This window comes from Hesperophylax consimilis, chromosome 2, assembly GCF_061612785.1.
Source record: "Hesperophylax consimilis isolate HC1 chromosome 2, BYU_Hcon_1.0, whole genome shotgun sequence".
Lineage (NCBI taxonomy): Eukaryota > Metazoa > Arthropoda > Insecta > Trichoptera > Limnephilidae > Hesperophylax > Hesperophylax consimilis.
In genome coordinates, this window is record NC_142837.1 from 6,611,015 (window position 1) to 6,629,060 (window position 18,046).

At 33.6% G+C, this 18,046-nt stretch overlaps 1 protein-coding gene across 1 annotated transcript in view; it reads left to right on the forward strand.

Moving 5' to 3' along the window:
• The window catches only part of SK (small conductance calcium-activated potassium channel), a 695,575-nt gene that overhangs the window by 177,528 nt on the left and 500,001 nt on the right, over positions 1–18,046 (forward strand). The window contains exon 2 of the mRNA XM_089640922.1: positions 15,239–15,297. Within this exon, the coding sequence (XP_089497048.1) occupies positions 15,258–15,297 (40 nt within the window). The 5' untranslated portion in view covers positions 15,239–15,257. The remainder of the gene's footprint in view (positions 1–15,238; positions 15,298–18,046) is intronic.

The following is an 18,046-nucleotide window of genomic DNA, read 5'->3' on the forward strand; positions in this document are numbered from 1 at the left end:
CAAAAAACCAAACCCCAACACAACACAAAATATCACTAATAGACCGGTCAGATAAGCGTACAAAGAAAACATAAAAACTCCGATGGTAAAAACTACCTTTGGACGAAGACACCATAAATACCACGCTATTAAAGCATTCAACAGTCTTCCACTTGAAATAAAAATTGAGGAAAGTAAAAATAAGTTCAAACACAAAATAAAAAAATGGATTAAAAACAAAAAGACAATATTACCAAAAATCTATAACATAAAAGAATAAAACACATACACGCAACACAAAAAAATATATAAAAGACGCAACACGCACAAACACATAAATCATTATAAATGCCGATTTACATTCTCTTTTAATATTTTTCTCTTAGTGTGATAATTATATTTTAATTTTCAATTTTTATTTTTAGTTTAAATTTATCTTTATTTTAATGTTGTTTTTCTTTTTTTTAATGTATAAATTCTTATATTATAAAATGTGGGCCTCAGCACGGGTAAACAACCCAGTGAGGCCAACATTACTGAATTAAAATATGAAATATCGTAAAATAATGTATCAACAATAAAAAATAAAAAAAAATCATCCAAAGTTGAAATTTTTTCTCAAATTTGGATGGGTCTTCTTGTACTAGACTTGTTAATTAATTAGTTTGTAAGAGAAAATGTATACTTTTTGTCATGTGCCCAAAAGGTGACCAAATACACCAACAGTTTTAACCTTTGCATATATTTACAGTTTAATGAAATCATGCTTTAGATCTCCTTTTTTGATGAGGTCCACTTTTTCTTAACACAGAAAACTCATTTACTCTTAGTGGCCTCCTAAATACGGAAGTTCAATTAAAAATACAACTAAGAGGAACGGTGTCGAGGCCTTTCACACAAAACTCGATTTTGAGGACAAAATGCTCAACAAAAAAAATACAATCAAAAGGTATAAAAGCAAATGCCTTGTACGGATATGTGTTTCTTAAATTTGATGTGTTTTTTATTAAAAAAACATAGGCCTCTAAAGAAATCAATTTTTGAGGCAGTCTTAACCAATCGAGATTTAGCGCAGTTGGATCCAGTCCCTGGGAAGGAAGGTTCAAACCTCAGTTTAAACATTTTTTTTATGTTTTAAAAGACATTTTAAAAGTCCAATCCAGTCCCTATGGATGAAGGTTCAATACTGATTCTAACGAAAAATATGTAGGTACATCCATGTAGCGTGTTCTATAACACTTTGAGTGAACTGTAAAAAAACGATAACTAAAGCTCATTCAATTGGTTTGTGAATAGCACGGGAATAAGTGGAAGAAGGAAAACAGCCTACCTGAACTCCCATGAATCCGGGCAAAAATACGGGCTCTCGATGCACTTTGCACTGGTGAATTTTCCTCCACAACGAGACGAATGAAAAAAAGAATTTATTTTGGTATTTGTACATATGATACGACGACGAAATTAAAGGTGGCACCTTCTTGATGTACGACACGAGCTCGACTGATATTTGCGACAATAAGTGCAACATAAATCTTCATAAGGTCCAATGTGGGTAGGGCTGTTTTTAGGGAAGGAGATGGATAGTAAGGAAAATAGTAGGTTATATTCAAAAGCTGTTTCAATACTAAACATTCCGCCCGCCTTGAGGAAATGTACAAATTTTCTCAACAATCGACATAACAAAAGAAGATGAACAAAATATATATAAACTAAAGTTAATGTAACGAAAACAAAAAATAGAGACTAAATAGAACTAAATTTATTAGATAGGTAATCGATATAGTTTCACCACGGGACGTTTAAAAACACCCTGTGGCGTACGAACTGAAACGACACGAACAATTTTATCAGCGCCAGGAAATAATTCAATAACTCGCCCAACGGGCCAACGCATGGGCGCAGAATGTGAGTCGTCAATCATTACTAGATCGTCGACTTTCAGATTGGGTGATGATGACGACCACTTGTTCCGTTGTTGAAGAGTGTGTAAATATTCTTTTCGCCAACGATTCCAAAAATGTTGAGACATTTGTTTCAATAATTGCCAGCGCGATAGACGGTTCATAGGTACGTCCACAAAATTTTCTTCAACAACAGAAACTAGAAGGGCTCCAATCAAAAAATGCGCTGGAGTCAAGGCGTCCATTTCTGACGGATCCGTTGACATCACGCCAATAGGACGAGAGTTTAAGATTGCCTCAATACGAGTCAAAACAGTGGCTAGCTCTTCAAAAGTGAGTACTTGATTTCCCACCACCCTTTTCAAATGATGTTTAGTTGATTTAATTCCAGCCTCCGATACTCCGTTAAAGTGCGGGGCGGAGGGAGGATTAAAGTGCCAGATAATTGAACGAATGGCAGTAGCGTCTATAAGTGTGTTATTGTTTTCAGGTAATCTTAAAAATTTAGAAAGACCTATATGATATCTATTGGCACCGACAAAGTTGGTACCACAATCGCTATAAATGTTTTGGCAAAGTCCACGACGAGAAATGAATCGATCTAATGCTGCTATAAATGCTTCAGTGGATAGATCTGACACTAATTCCAAATGAACGGCTTTGGTCGATAAACAAACGAAAAGACATAAATAGGCTTTATAGGTTTTAGCGCCGCGACGCCTACTTTCGCGGACTACAAACGGACCTCCATAATCGGTTCCTACATTTAAAAATGGACGACCTTCTCGAAAACGGGAAGCGGGCAAGTTACCCATTAAGGGTAAACTACCACGCGGGTTGTTTTTAAAACAAGAGATACATTTGCTCAAACGATGTCGAATTACGTTACGAGCCGAAATTATCCAATATTTTAATGATAGTATAGATTGCAATGCACGCGGACCAGGATGAAGGTACAAACGATGGTAATAATCTATTATTAAAATTGTTAAATGACATTGCTTTGGTAAAATAATAGGATGTCTAGAGGTTTCCGACACTACTTGTGCAAAGCGAAGACGTCCGCCCACCCTTAATATTCCAAATTCATCGATAAAGGGAGCAAGTCTTTGCAGTTGCGGTGAACACACATTATGCGAGATTATATTATCTATATCTTGTTTAAAATAAATATTTTGAACGAATTTAATGCAACAGGTCAAAGATAAATTAATTTCTTTCAACGAGAGTGTGTTGCAACTTATCTTTGATTTCAAACTTAATCTATTAATAAATCGACGACACCAAGCTATAGCTCGTAATAATTTCGATAGTGATGAAAATTTCAATAAAAAATCTTGGTCACGAGTTCACACATTAGTTGATAATGAAATTAGATTCTTCGATTTATACTCTGGTATTTGTTCTACCGGAATATCTTGAGTTTTAACAAGGGACCACTCCTCTACGGGTGACGATATAAAACGTGGACCATACCACCATAAGGAAGATTCGGCAATTTCACTTGGAAAAACTCCTCGTGACCCCAAATCTGCAAGATTTTCTTGCGACGAAATGTGAAACCAATGTTCATAAGGTAGACTTTGAATGATGGTTTCAATACGATTTGCAACGAAAGTTTGCAAACGAAATGAAGGTGTTTTTAACCACGCCAAAACAATAGTGGAATCGGTGAAAGCTATAATGTTTTCTATTTGAAGTCGATCCTTATATACTTCTTTACAATAGGTTAACAGCTTTGCCAACAAAACTGCTCCAAGCAGTTCAAGCCGTGGAATAGATATCACCTTAATGGGTGCAACTTTTGATTTAGATAGTAAAATGTGGCTTGAAATTTCTCGATTATTGATTACAATCAAATAAACAACTCCACAATATCCTCGTTCAGAGGCGTCAGAAAAACCAACCAGTATACAACGACTTTTTTGAGACGTAGTAACAAAGCGATCAATTCTTAACTTTGATAGGGAAGGAAGTTCCGTTATATATTTCTTCCACTTCAAACTCATTTCCATGGGGATTACCTCATCCCAACCAAGTTGCAACTTCCACAATTCTTGCATGAAATATTTAGCGACAAAAACGACAGGGTTAATGAATCCCAATGAATCATATAATCGTGCTATGGTATATAGCATTGTACGTTTTGTGCAGTGGTCACTTAAAGCATTATTAATTTTATATGTAAATTTATCGAGCGACGGGATCCATTGAATACCTAATATATTAATATTTTTCTTATCACCGTCAAATTCAAAACTTAATGGTACTTCCCGATAATTGAGAGGAATGTCTTCTAAAACTTCAGGATAGTTGCTAGTCCATTTTCGTAATTCAAAACCACCCTTTTGAAGTAATGCATTCAACTCCATGATGTAATATCGAGCGCTTTCCAAAGTTTGCGCACAACTGACAATGTCATCTACATATGTGTCATTAATTAATATGCTTGCAGCCTTTGAATAGTTAGATTTTTCATCAGCTGCTAATTGATGCAATGTTCGAATAGCTAAGAAAGGGGCACTTGCTGTCCCATATGTGACCGTTTGTAATTCAAATTCTTTTACGGGATGATTGCGTGACTCCCGCCATAATACATGTTGATAATTACACGAGTTTGAATCCATAAGGATTTGTCGATACATTTGACGTATGTCAGCTGTAAAAACGACTTTGTGTATACGAAAATTACACATCAATTCGACAATGTCCTTTTGTAATTTTGGACCCACCAAAAGTATATCATTCAATGCAATACCCGATGATGTTTTGGTACTTGCATCAAAAACGACTCTCAAACGAGTTGTAGAACTTGTCTCCTTGATTACGCCGTGATGTGGTATGAAATAGTTTCCAACTGGTGACCGAGATGGTATTTCAATCATATGTTCCAAAGTTAAATACTCTCTCATAAAAGAAATATATTGCGATTTGAGATCAGGATTTGAATCCAGCCTCTTTTCTAAATGCATGAAGCGCGACAATGCGGTGTCATATGACTTTCCCAATTTTTCTGGGCTTTCCTTAAATGTTAAAGCTACGACATACCTCCCGTCTTTGTTACGGTAGGTATTTTCAATATACAACTTTTCACACCGAATTTCATCAGGGGATCGAATTTCTTTCAAAGAGGGGACATTTTCGATTTCTCAAAAACATTTAAGTTTATCCTCAATTGAGTCATCCATTGAAGTAAAAAATGAATTTATCGAATCATTTGACGATGCGACATTTCCCATTAAAACCCATCCTAATGTTGTTTTGATGGCAATAGGTTCATTTGCTTTGCCGACCAATTTACCTGGGCCTAATAATGATGCAAAAATATTACTTCCGAGCAAAATGTCAATTGCTGATGGCAAATAGAAGGTTGGGTCTCCTAATTTAAGTCCTCTAATATGTTGCCAGTCATGTTCAACGATATGAGACGACGGCAAGTACGATGAAATGTTATTGATAATAAGGAAATCTGTAGTAATACCAGAATCCTTCGAGGCGACAGGGCGAAAATTTGTTTTTACCAATCCGTTTGATCCAATTGTGCGAGTGCCACCAATACCGATGATAGAAAATGAATGTTTACTTGAACGAGAAAAGCCGAGGCGTTTTGCACACTCCTCTGAAATGAAATTAGCCTGACTCGCCGAGTCCAAAAGAATTCTTGCTTTTTGAAAAACGCCATTTTTTCCTAATATTTCCACGTAGGCTGTGGACAACAGTACCGATTTACTATTTTTATTGTAGAAAGTTGTTAACGCAAGTGGTTCAGAATTTTCTTGATTTTCAGAATTTTCCTGATTTTCAGTATTTTCAAACATTTTCTTTGGAAAATGCAATAGGCTGTGATGTCTAGCTTGACACTCCTTACAAGAGAAACGAGACTGACAATTTTTTGCATTATGTTTATTTTGTAAACAGTTGAGACAGAGCTTGTGCTCCTTGGCGAATGAAAACCTGTCTTTTGGTGACAGACGTAAGAATTTGTCACATTTATTCAGATAATGTGACGATTTACAAACAAGGCATTTATTTTCGACATTTGATACAAATGAATTAATATTATTATTATTATTCGAACGATTTTTCATGTTATATGATTTCGAGAGGTTTTTATTGAAGATTTCCTTTTGCGACAAATTTTCCGGAAAAATGCCTAAAGCGGTCTCTTTAGCTAGACATTGTTGTTCCAAAAAATTTAATAATTGGTCAAATGTATGTATTTTTTCCATTTTATTTTGAATCTCAAATTCAATACGTAATTCTTTTGGTAATTTACGTAAAACAATATGTAATAATAGGAAACTCCATTCATGTACTGGAAAATGTAATGCCATTAAAGCCGCTACGTTTTCCTTCAATATTGATATAAATTTCCTCAAGTTATCATGAACTTTGACAATTTGAGATGACAAAATTAACTCGATATGGGTATCTGCTATTAACCGAATGTTTTCGAATCTTGCCTTTAACAAATTGTAGGCAACAATATAATTTTCTTCTGAAATCGGAAGATGTTTAACACAAATAAATGCTTCTCCAGATAAACTACTAATTAAATAATGCATTTTTTGTACAGGATTTAACGTATTATTTGAATGTATTAACGAATCAAAAGTATTTATGTAATTTACCCATTCTGTTGAAATTCCAGAAAAATTTATCAATTTAATTTTCGGTAGTGAAATATTTGAATTCTTAGTAACGTTTTTATTTTTAAAATCATTTTCGAAGTTTTCCGGAAACAATTCACTGTGATGTGACTGTATTTCGTAATAAATATCTTGAAATTCAGAATATTTTGTTTGCAAAGTTGCAATTTCAGATTCCTCCTTTTTCGAAGTTTCCAAAAGCATATGACACTGTACGAAATTATCTCTAACTGTTGTTAAATCAGAAAAACATGCTTTAAAAATCTTCTTATCTGATAACTCCGATGTTTTTAAAGCCTTAACCGCCGACGCGCGAATACTTTCTAGATCTAAAATTGCCAATTTATATTTAATTGCATTCGATGCCATATTTGCAGATTTAAGAAAAGTATTTTAGTATCCAAAATTCCGAGAAACAACAACACAATATTTTGACAGCTAGATAATTTGTAAACAATGAATTCCAATATGGCCGTCCAATTGACAGCTGACTACTCAGTAGTACCAACTTAAAAACCAGCCACTTTCTGATTGTCGAAACAATCTGTTTTACCGACACGACAATGTTCAAAAATAATTGCACCTACCTACTTCAAATTTGAGGGTAACAAATTTAAGATTACCCACCGAATTTGCAAACAATATTGACACTATTCTAGGTACTAAATTTATGCTTCTATTATTTAATAATGATTCTAAATTGTTGGAACAGCTTTTAGACAGGAGAATGGATGACAAGGTTGTGTTGTGTCACCTGTTCCTTTACTTCATTTTACTTAACTTAACTTCACTCTATTTTTGTAATATTTATATTTTCTGTAATACCTGCATCAACTGTAAAGCGCCCCTGAGGTGATATCTCACAAAAGCGGCGCTATACAAATTATCCAATAATAAATAAATAAATTCAAAAAAACAATTGAATGGCTAATTGAACCGATGTTCAATATCCAACCAGATCGATATCCGGGGAGAGGACCAAACAATGTAGCGTGTTCTATAACACTTTGAGTGAACTGTAAAAAAAAACGATAACTAAAGCTCATTCAATTGGTTTGTGAATAGCACGGGAATAATTGGAAGAAGGAAAACAGCCTACCTGAACTCCCATGAATCCGGGCAAAAATACGGGCTCTCGATGCACTTTGCACTGGTGAATTTTCCTCCACAACGAGACGAACAAAAAAACGAATTTATTTTGGTATTTGTACATATGATACGACGATGAAATTAAAGGTGGCACCTTCTTGATGTACGACACGAGCTCGACTGATATTTGCGACAATAAGTGCGACATAAATCTTCATAAGGTCCAATGTGAGTAGGGCTGTTTTTAGGGAAGGAGATGGATAGTAAGGAAAATAGTAGGTAATATTCAAAAGCTGTTTCAATACTAAACAGTACATCCACTTAAAAAGAAGATGAATTTAGGAAAAAAATGCAAACATTTTAAGGGTTAATTTATGTTAATGTTTACTTATCTGAGGCTCATGTGTCGAATTCCACGGTTAAATATTGTTTTGGTTATTACTGTCTGTATCAAAGTTTTCTTCTTTAAAAACAATATTAGTTCAACTGTTTGGTGTTGACCATGCGTTTAAAAAACATCGCAATTATACGTCGGACCTTTTTTTTTTACTACTTGGAAAAATGAGTATAATTCAATAACAATTCATTTTAAAATAACAATTTTGTTTGCTGTATTCCATCATAAATTATCCAAGCAATCCCCCTAAACAAAATTGTTATGCTATCTGACAATATGTTAATGTACTATTCTGTGTACTTGATGTGGAGGTTTATGATCATATGGGTGGCTGAATCGGGGTGGGTGGATGAAGGGTTGGCAACCCTCCGGAAATGACGTTAGTTGACGATACCCAGCGAAGCCTACTTCCTGTGTTTCCTGACCCCATCTTCCATCCTTGTTCTTGTCGAGATGTTACTTGCCAATATACATGTACGTACAAGACACAGTGTTGTATACGATAAGAAAAAGAGATTTTTAATGTCTGTACGTACACTACTTAGTGGTGAAGAATAATAACTATTCGAATACGTGATTTGCTTGTCGACTATTGTATTACGGGCATTTGTGTATTTCGAAAGTTGATTATCAGGTAAAAATTATCTTTTTCATTTCGATCAATAATATAACAATAAAGTAAGGATTTATTTTCATTTTAATCACTGACAATAAATTAGTTTTCAAAAAAAATTCTTAGAAACACGCACACCTAAAATGCTTTTCTTGCAATGTAAAATGAATGTATCATTTCATTTATATTATGGATCCTTAATTAAAACGTACACATATTCCAAAGAGAAAGTTTAATAATAATGTTTGCGGGGAGTAGTCAGTAATCAGAAACAAATATCATTTTAAAGTTTTTTTTTAATTGGGTGATGTTCATTTGATCATTAAAATCATAAATAAAATACAACGTGAAACCGCTACAAATAGTTTTTAGATAAATTAATATGTAGATATTTACGGACTTTGTAGGTATGACCGAGCATGAGAAAGTACTGACACATTCATATATAACTTTTATATTTACAGATATTGCTCGTATCACCAAACATGGGGGTACTGACACATTCAGACATAACTTTTTATATTTACGGATATTGCTCGTATGACCAAGCATAGGGGTACTGACACATTCAGATTTAACTTTTATATTTACAGATATTGCTCGTATCACCAAACATGGGGGTACTGACACATTCAGATATAACTTTTATATTTACGGATATTGCTCGTATGACAAAGCATAGGGGTACTGACACATTCAGATTTAACTTTTATATTTACGGATATTGCTCGTATGACCAAGCATAGGGGTACTGACACATTCAGATTTAACTTTTATATTTACAGATATTGCTCGTATCACCAAACATGGGGGTACTGACACATTCAGATATAAATTTTATATTTACGGATATTGCTCGTATGACAAAGCATAGGGGTACTGACACATTCAGATTTAACTTTTATATTTACAGATATTGCTCGTATCACCAAACATGGGGGTACTGACACATTCAGATATAACTTTTATATTTACGGATATTGCTCGTATGACAAAGCATAGGGGTACTGACACATTCAGATTTAACTTTTATATTTACAGATATTGCTCGTATCACCAAACATGGGGGTACTGACACATTCAGATATAACTTTTATATTTACGGATATTGCTCGTATGACAAAGCATAGGGGTACTGACACATTCAGATTTAACTTTTATATTTACAGATATTGCTCGTATCACCAAACATGGGGGTACTGACACATTCAGATATAACTTTTATATTTACGGATATTGCTCGTATGACAAAGCATAGGGGTACTGACACATTCAGATTTAACTTTTATATTTACGGATATTGCTCGTATGACCAAGCATAGGGGTACTGACACGTTCAGATTTAACTTTTATATTTACTGATATTGCTCGTATGACAAAGCATAGGGGTACTGACACATTCAGATTTAACTTTTATATTTACGGATATTGCTCGTATAACCAAGCATGGGGAAGTACTGATACATTTAGATGTTACTTTGATATTTATGGATATTGTTGGTATTACCGAGCATGGAAAAGTACTGACACAATCAGTTACAACTTTGTTGATTCATTTCGACGATCTTCTTTTCGCACAAATCGTCTTCATGTTTCTACTATCAACACATTCATAATACAAACCCCTAAAATATGCTATTATGTTATCGGTATACTTAATACTAATATGTCATGATTACGATAGCAAAAATAATCATAATCTTAGCAACGCTAGTCACGGCATATGCTTTGCATTTGCTCTCTGATTATGGCTCGATGATGCAAAAACATATAATTTTAGTAGGGTTATTTAGGAAACCATTTTTTCCTTACTGAGGAAATACAAGACTTTTAGTTTATAAAATCCAGGTAACATTTTAAACACTCACACGAGGTAAACATTGTGAGGCGCAATGACGCCGTCCTATTTTTATAAAGAATAGTAACTTTAAATTCAGTAAATTTTAATGATTCACCACACTCATGGAAAATAAGAATCTCGAAAATGAGAAAAAAATAAATAATAATCTCTGATTATTTTTTGTTATAAAATATTTAAAGATAAGTATACAAGATAACGCAATAAATAAACTTTCAGTAAGTTAAAGGGTAGTTTCATTGTTTATTATAGATTTTTAATGCTGGAAGGTAGTTTAATTAGAATATTTAATTTAGGCATAATTAATTATTACTTGATCAATTTTCAAAATGTTTTAAATGAAATTACTATGTAACGATAGTTGTTTAGTTACGATAATGAAGCATATACGATGCAATCATCTTCAAGTTTGTTTTGCAAAATGACAACAATATTCCAAATTCCTGTTATATTAAAAAATCTTGTTTTAAAAAAATAAGAAAATACACAAATTATGAAATGAGATTAAAAGAAATTGGCATTCTCAGACTATAAAAATATTACTATTTGTTATTTCAGCTACTGGCATTATGCCTAGCTCTGTCATTCAAAATTTAGGCGTATTAGATCTGTCAAAAATTTTGTATATAAAAATGGAAAAATCAATTATTTTAAATACATGTAGGATTACGAAAGATTTTTTAAATATTTACATTGAGGGATCAGTAGGATTTATCGGTCCAGTTAGGAGTTCTACCGAGCCGAACCCTCTGATATGAAAACATCTGCATTCGGTGAATTATTATCCCATTTGATCTCTGGTGAGTTGACGTGTTGTTCTTGTATAGTGTTGCATTTATTATGCTTATATAAAGCATTTGCATAATGTGGATTGACTAGATTGTGGGAAAGTGTGTGGAATGGTTTAGTTTTTCCTGTGGGGCAGATTTAACCTGGACATAAAGTCGAAAATATATATTTTTTAAATGTGAGTAAAATAAATAACTTTGTAAACACAACTATTTAATCAACATAATCTAGGTGCCTCAAGGGATATGATTTGAGATTTTCATGGCCGCGTCCATCAGCAAGCAAACTTAAACATCTGCCCGGATGAAGGACATCGTAATGCAGTCTGAAAAGTTGGCTAAATAAAGAGGTAGCATAACACGGCATAGTACCACAAAATTAAATCAGTAAATTGACATCTTTCGAATCCAATAGTTTCTTCGTCAGGATAAACACATCATGAAAATTAATAAGAATATACAAATATGAACCTTGAGACAAAAAAAATTACAAATGTATCGAACGTGAAAACAAGATTTACTGCATTTGACTCGATTGCGACTAAGGTTGAACACCTGGCAAGTTTGATGACCCCTTTTTCTAAGCCATAATGTTTACGAGTTGAAAAATGCACCACAATAATCGGTTACTAAGCGAATCGAGCCGGAGAAAAATCAAAATATTGTCAAACCAGTCGCTGTGCGAAATTATTATTCTCACCTAAAAGCACCTGCGTCTGAAACGAAAACAAGTTGTGGTAAAGATATTGACGTCACAAGAGGGCTTGCTAGAGTAATTATAAATAGCTAAAAACACTACAATATTCGGCAGTCAAATTTAAAAAATTAACACGAGTGGACGGAAAACCTCCAGTTAAATCGAAATCTGAATTATAATTAAAAATTATAAATTCCTGAGTGTCCACTGAATCTTCCATCACGGCACAATCATTTTCAAGATTACAACTATTTTTAACGAGCTGTTTACGGCCGGCACTCTATCAGCTGAATCAAACGCATCTGTAATCATTACAATATTGGGGCGTCTCCATGTGCCGGCTCTTATAATCAAACGACTGAACTGCCCACTGCCGGTGATCACCTAGAGGCTGGCCAATCCATGTTGCATTGATGCTGACAACCTAGAGGCTGATGAATTCCTCCTGGCTTTTCGACTGAACCAGCGACAGATGCTTACAACCTAAAGGCGAACGAATACCTGCTGGCTACCGACTGAACTGCCCACTGCCGGTGATCACCTTGAGGCTGGCCAATCCATGTTGCATTGATGCTGACAACCTAGAGGCTGATGAATTCCTCCTGGCTTTTCGACTGAACCAGCGACAGATGCTTACAACCTAAAGGCGAACGAATACCTGCTGGCTACCGACTGAACTGCCCACTGCCGGTGATCACCTAGAGGCTGGCCAATTCCTGCTGCATTGATGCTGAAAACCCAGAAGCCGGCCAATTCTTCCTGGCTACCAACTGAATTAGCCATTGATGCTGAAAACCTAGAAGCCGGCCAAATCTTCCTGGCTACCAACTGAATTAGCCATTGATGCTGAAAACCTATAAGCCGGCCAATTCTTCCTGGCTACCAACTGAATTAGCCATTGATGCTGAAAACCTAGAAGCCGGCCAATTCTTCCTGGCTACCAACTGAATCAGCCATTGATGCTGAATCTCTAGAGGCTGGCCAATTCTTCCTGGCTACCGACTGAATTAGCCATTGATGCTGAAGCCTAGAGGCTGGCCAATTCCTGCTGGCTACTAATTGAACTGGCCACTGCTCTAGCAGTCGCCTACGCCATTTGCTGTATCGTATGGCGCGATGATGCACAATGTGCTCCAATCTGAAATTATCGCTGAAAGAATTCCGTTTGAATCAGTTTTCTATCTGTGTTTTAAATCCCAGTTATATTGAAATACATATAACTATTTCTCGTGAATTGGGTTGGCTGTAAAAAATAGGAATTACCTATAAGCTACACCCCTTTGTACGTTCTGTATACCAGTGCAATATTTTTAATTAAAATGTGAATTTTGATTCGAATCGTCTTTCTTTTATGATGGTTTGGATAGAACACCTCACGGTGTTTTACTTAAATCATTACCCAGGTTGAGGACTGATGTGTGCCGGTGCTTATTATTTACAGTCTTTTTTTGTGCAGGCAAACATGTCCCGTACAACAAATATGTACCTTTAGACAAAAAAAATAACAAATATGTACCTTGATACAAAAAAATAACAAATATGTACCTTGAGACAAAAAATATACAATTAACGTAAAAAATTATATAAATTACAAAAAGTTTCTTATTGTCAATAAAGTATTATTAATAATCAAATTTATTTTCTTATTAATACCTTCATGCCTAATAATTTTTATTTTTTTATTTAGACACCTTAGTACCGACATCTTACACCCTTAATTCGGTTGTGTTTATTTATAAAAGGTTTTGGCATACAGATATAATATTTTTTACTATAAGTACTATTTGTCTTTCATTATTTGTATATTCTTATTTATTTTCGTTAAATGTTTATCCCATCAAAGAAACCTTTGATTTCCAAACATGTCAATTATTTTGATTCATTTTTTTTATTATTACCCTTAAATTTAAATGACGCCACAGAGGGAATTTGCAAATTATTGAAAAAATAATAATAATCAGAGCAAAATATGATAATAAAATATAATAATATAATAATATATAACAATATATTTCAATTCCAGTATTTTTTAATCATATTTACTGCGTTTCTTTGCAAAGTGCAGTACACCTGCTGAGTGCTCGGCCTTGTAACTCATTTTGTTACTCGGCCGAGCAACTTATTGATCACATGTAAAACAGACTGTGGGAGTGTCAGTTCGTGGTGATTAGTTTAAAATGCTGTTAACATGATTTCTCGGTGGAAGGAAAAAAGAAAAATTAAGAGAGTTTTACAACAACAAACGTCAAACACTCCAAAAGAAATCTAACGATCCAAAATTTTGAATTTTCTTTCTTTCACTGACTGACTCGGCTGATCGCACTAACCAAGTGGAGAGTGAAGAGGGAGTGAAGTGCCGTTGAAGTTGAACTGAAGTTGAGTATGCAGGTCGAGAGGGTACTTACTCGACATAATCATTGGGCCTTGCTTATATCCACTGTCTCGCCTGAATTATTCGCCCACTACTAGACCGAATAATGACTGAATTGATCACATAAGCCGAGCACTCGGCCGAATGCAATGTCTCGGTCGAGCATTCGGCAGGTGAAATTCAGGCATTAGTAGGTGTAGTAGTAGATAAAATTATTGGCTATAGTAAGATTATAACAACTATTTAATAACATATTATTAAAGTGCAAAAATATATTTTTCTCAGTAACTAACTGCGATTGTGCAATGTTTGATTCAGTGAAAAATCCTCATTGGCATGAAGGTGCCGAATCGCTGGCCGCTTCCGATATCTATGGTAATGAACATGGCATACGGGAAATTGCATTGCACGGACACGTTCAAAGGGCATCAATATGCAGAACGTGTTGTTTGTTGATTAATTTAATCATTGCAATGATTATTATTTCATTAATATTCATAGGTAACAAATTAACATAACGTGATTCTTAAAAAACCACACAAAGTTAAAACTTCACGTGTCATATTATATCCAATTTTGATTGCATAGGCCTTTTAAAGATAGAATAATATGATTCGCGAAGAAATAGGAAAACGGAATTAAAAGGAAAATAAAAGCGACCGTTACGACGTATCTACATCTACGTTGTTTTTATACAAAACACGTATAAGGGTCACGTATCTTTCAAGTACCTAACGCTATCGAAAAAATCTTTCACTTTTAAAAACTTCGAAAAACACCTCCCAAAATCTGTGCCTTCGGCCAAAGCTCTTACCACTCACGAAACCAAACGATGTTTAAAAAAGGTTGTTATTTTAATATTATGATCTGATGATAATGTTATATTTTTCTTTCAGGAGAAATAAGCAGCTTTGAATGGAGACAAACATCTACGGCAATGTGAAGAGAAATGTAGGTAAATACGTGCTATTCTTCATTTCTTTTATTATTTTATTTCATTGAAATTCTTCTGAATCTAGTTTTTTGAATGTATTTTTGCCTTTATGTTCGTTCTGTTATAACTTTGTTTAACTCCATAATGTTTGCACGTAGCCATGACCAAAGATATTATAATACATTTTCAATCATTTTTTTATCTTTGGCCATGCAGCAAATAGGTTAAAGAGGCAAAAATATGGGGCTTAATACGTAAGAAAATAACAAGCTATAAAAAAAATAATTCCACAAACTTGTTTTATTAAATTTGATTTATATGACTCAGCACTCAACTTATTATACAGTTATTTTATTTTAGTACATTGGGGAAATAAACAGTTTTACATTTTTATATAAATAATTAAGTTGCATTAACTCGTGAAGTTTCTACATAAAATTCATGTTACATACAGAAATAAACATAATAAACAGAAAATATCTGCGTTTTAAAATATATTATTGTATTCTGTGCATATTCTGAAAAATAAATGTTGTGTGTAGTTAGTTATTTAGCATGGGATGTGTAATAGTTAGTTTGACCGTGTGCTTCGAACTGGAGAGTGGAAATGAACATTTTCCATCAAGGTAGTCGTTGTCAACAACGTTGTGGATAATTTTAAATAGAAATTTTTGGTTTGATATATCTTTTCTATAATAATGTACAGCAAAAACATCGTTTGAATTTATAGAAAACTAGTGGGTCTGGGCAGACGTTGTCCTGCTACAGACCGCCCTCTATATAGACCTCATTTTACGTACACCGCCCTTTATCTGTTTAAGATGTTATCGGATATATTTGGTGCATTTTACACACATAGAATATATGTACACATCACATTCATAGCAGATATTCTTTTGACTTTTCATTTGATATCGATCATTTAAGCAGATTGTGATTATTGTTCAGTACAATAGAAAATAAGTAAAAATGAGACTGGTTCCGTTCTCTCAAAACTGCGTAAAAATTAAATGTTATAAACGAGTAATATATTATAATAAAACAAATAAAAAACTTTATTCCACTTAATTTTATTTTGACCGTAACCGGTTTCAGCTCGTCAAAGCCATCTTCAGACTGGTACACAAAATTCTTAGTCTACGGTTTATATACACAACATATGGGGGAGGGGGGAGAGGGGTAGTTTATAGGGTTTTAATCAATTTTATTTGTTACTAAGTCGTTTAAGATTGTGGAATTTCTAAATATTTGGTAATTCCAGTAAGCTTGGGTTTGTAACTCATTTCAATATTTATTATGGAAAAAACCTCACAGGTAATATGCATTATTAATGACCTAATTTTATTGTCAAATCATTATTTATGATGGGATTATATTTGCTTTTTGAAATGGTACATGTTTACATTTGAGAAATTATTATAAAAAATAAAAAAGTAGGGACTTAGCAACTGATACTAATAGCTTATTAATTACAAAGTTACTTATTGAAGGGGTACATGTTTACATTGAAGTAGGGATGGTCTAACCTAACTACATATTTTAATGTCGAAATTATTATGAAAATTACAATGGATACAAGAGCGGAGACTTGGCAAATGATTCTAATTGTTTATTCATTACAAAGTTAGGGTCTATTTTATTGATTAAGCGAGTAATTTCTAAAGATTCTAATCTATCAAGCTTGTGGCCTTTATTGCAAGTATGGAGGACTTTAACATCTCTGTCTTTATCAAACGAGTGTTTGTTTTCTAATAAATGTGATGCTACATTTGACAATTCGCCTTTATTGTTTACCCAATTTGTAAAATGTTCTTTAATTCGGGTTAAAGAACATTTTCCCGTATATAATATAATCCCATCATAAATAATGATTTGACAATAAAATTAGGTCATTAATAATGCATATTACCTGTGAGGTTTTTTCCATAATAAATATTGAAATGAGCTACAAACCCAAGGTAATTAGCTTACTGGAATTACCAAATATTTAGAAATTCCACAATCTTAAACGACTTAGTAACAAATAAAATTGATCAAAACCCTATAAACCACCCCCCTCCCCCATATGTTGTGTATATAAACCGTAGACTAAGAATTTTGTGTACCAGTCTGAAGATGGCTTTGACGAGCTGAAACCGGTTACGGTCAAAATAAAATTAAGTGGAATAAAGTTTTTTATTTGTTTTATTATAATATATTATAATGGAATTCCACCACGAATTATCGGTCTCAAAAATAGAAATATTAAAAAGTTATAAACGAGGTAAATAAATTGGCTAAAGAAGGAGATACCCGAAAACAAATCACTATAAGAGGTAAATAAAGATTGATTCTTGAGTCTAAACAATATTTTGGTTTTAAATTATGATAAAGAATTTCAATTTAACGTAGTGCGATTTTGTGAACAATCTTTTGACAATATGAATAATATAGATAAAGCATTTACAACCTTAAAATGAATTATCACCCATTTTTCTATAAAAAACTTAAAATCGCAAATATTGAGGGGGGTGCTATATAGAAGTTAAAATTCGTGGTTGTATGTATTTTTGGATGATGAAGCTGAAAAAAAACAAAAGCCGTAGAAAAGATAAAAAAATATATTTAGATCTCGACAACAACGCCACCTATACAATTACCGTACACATTTAAAAAAATATTGAAATCCGTTGAGCCGTTTCGGAAATAAGCCCGAACGGACAAAGTGACACGTGATCTTATATAAGATACGTGACTCAAAACACTAAAAATAGTAATTGGTTTTCTTTGA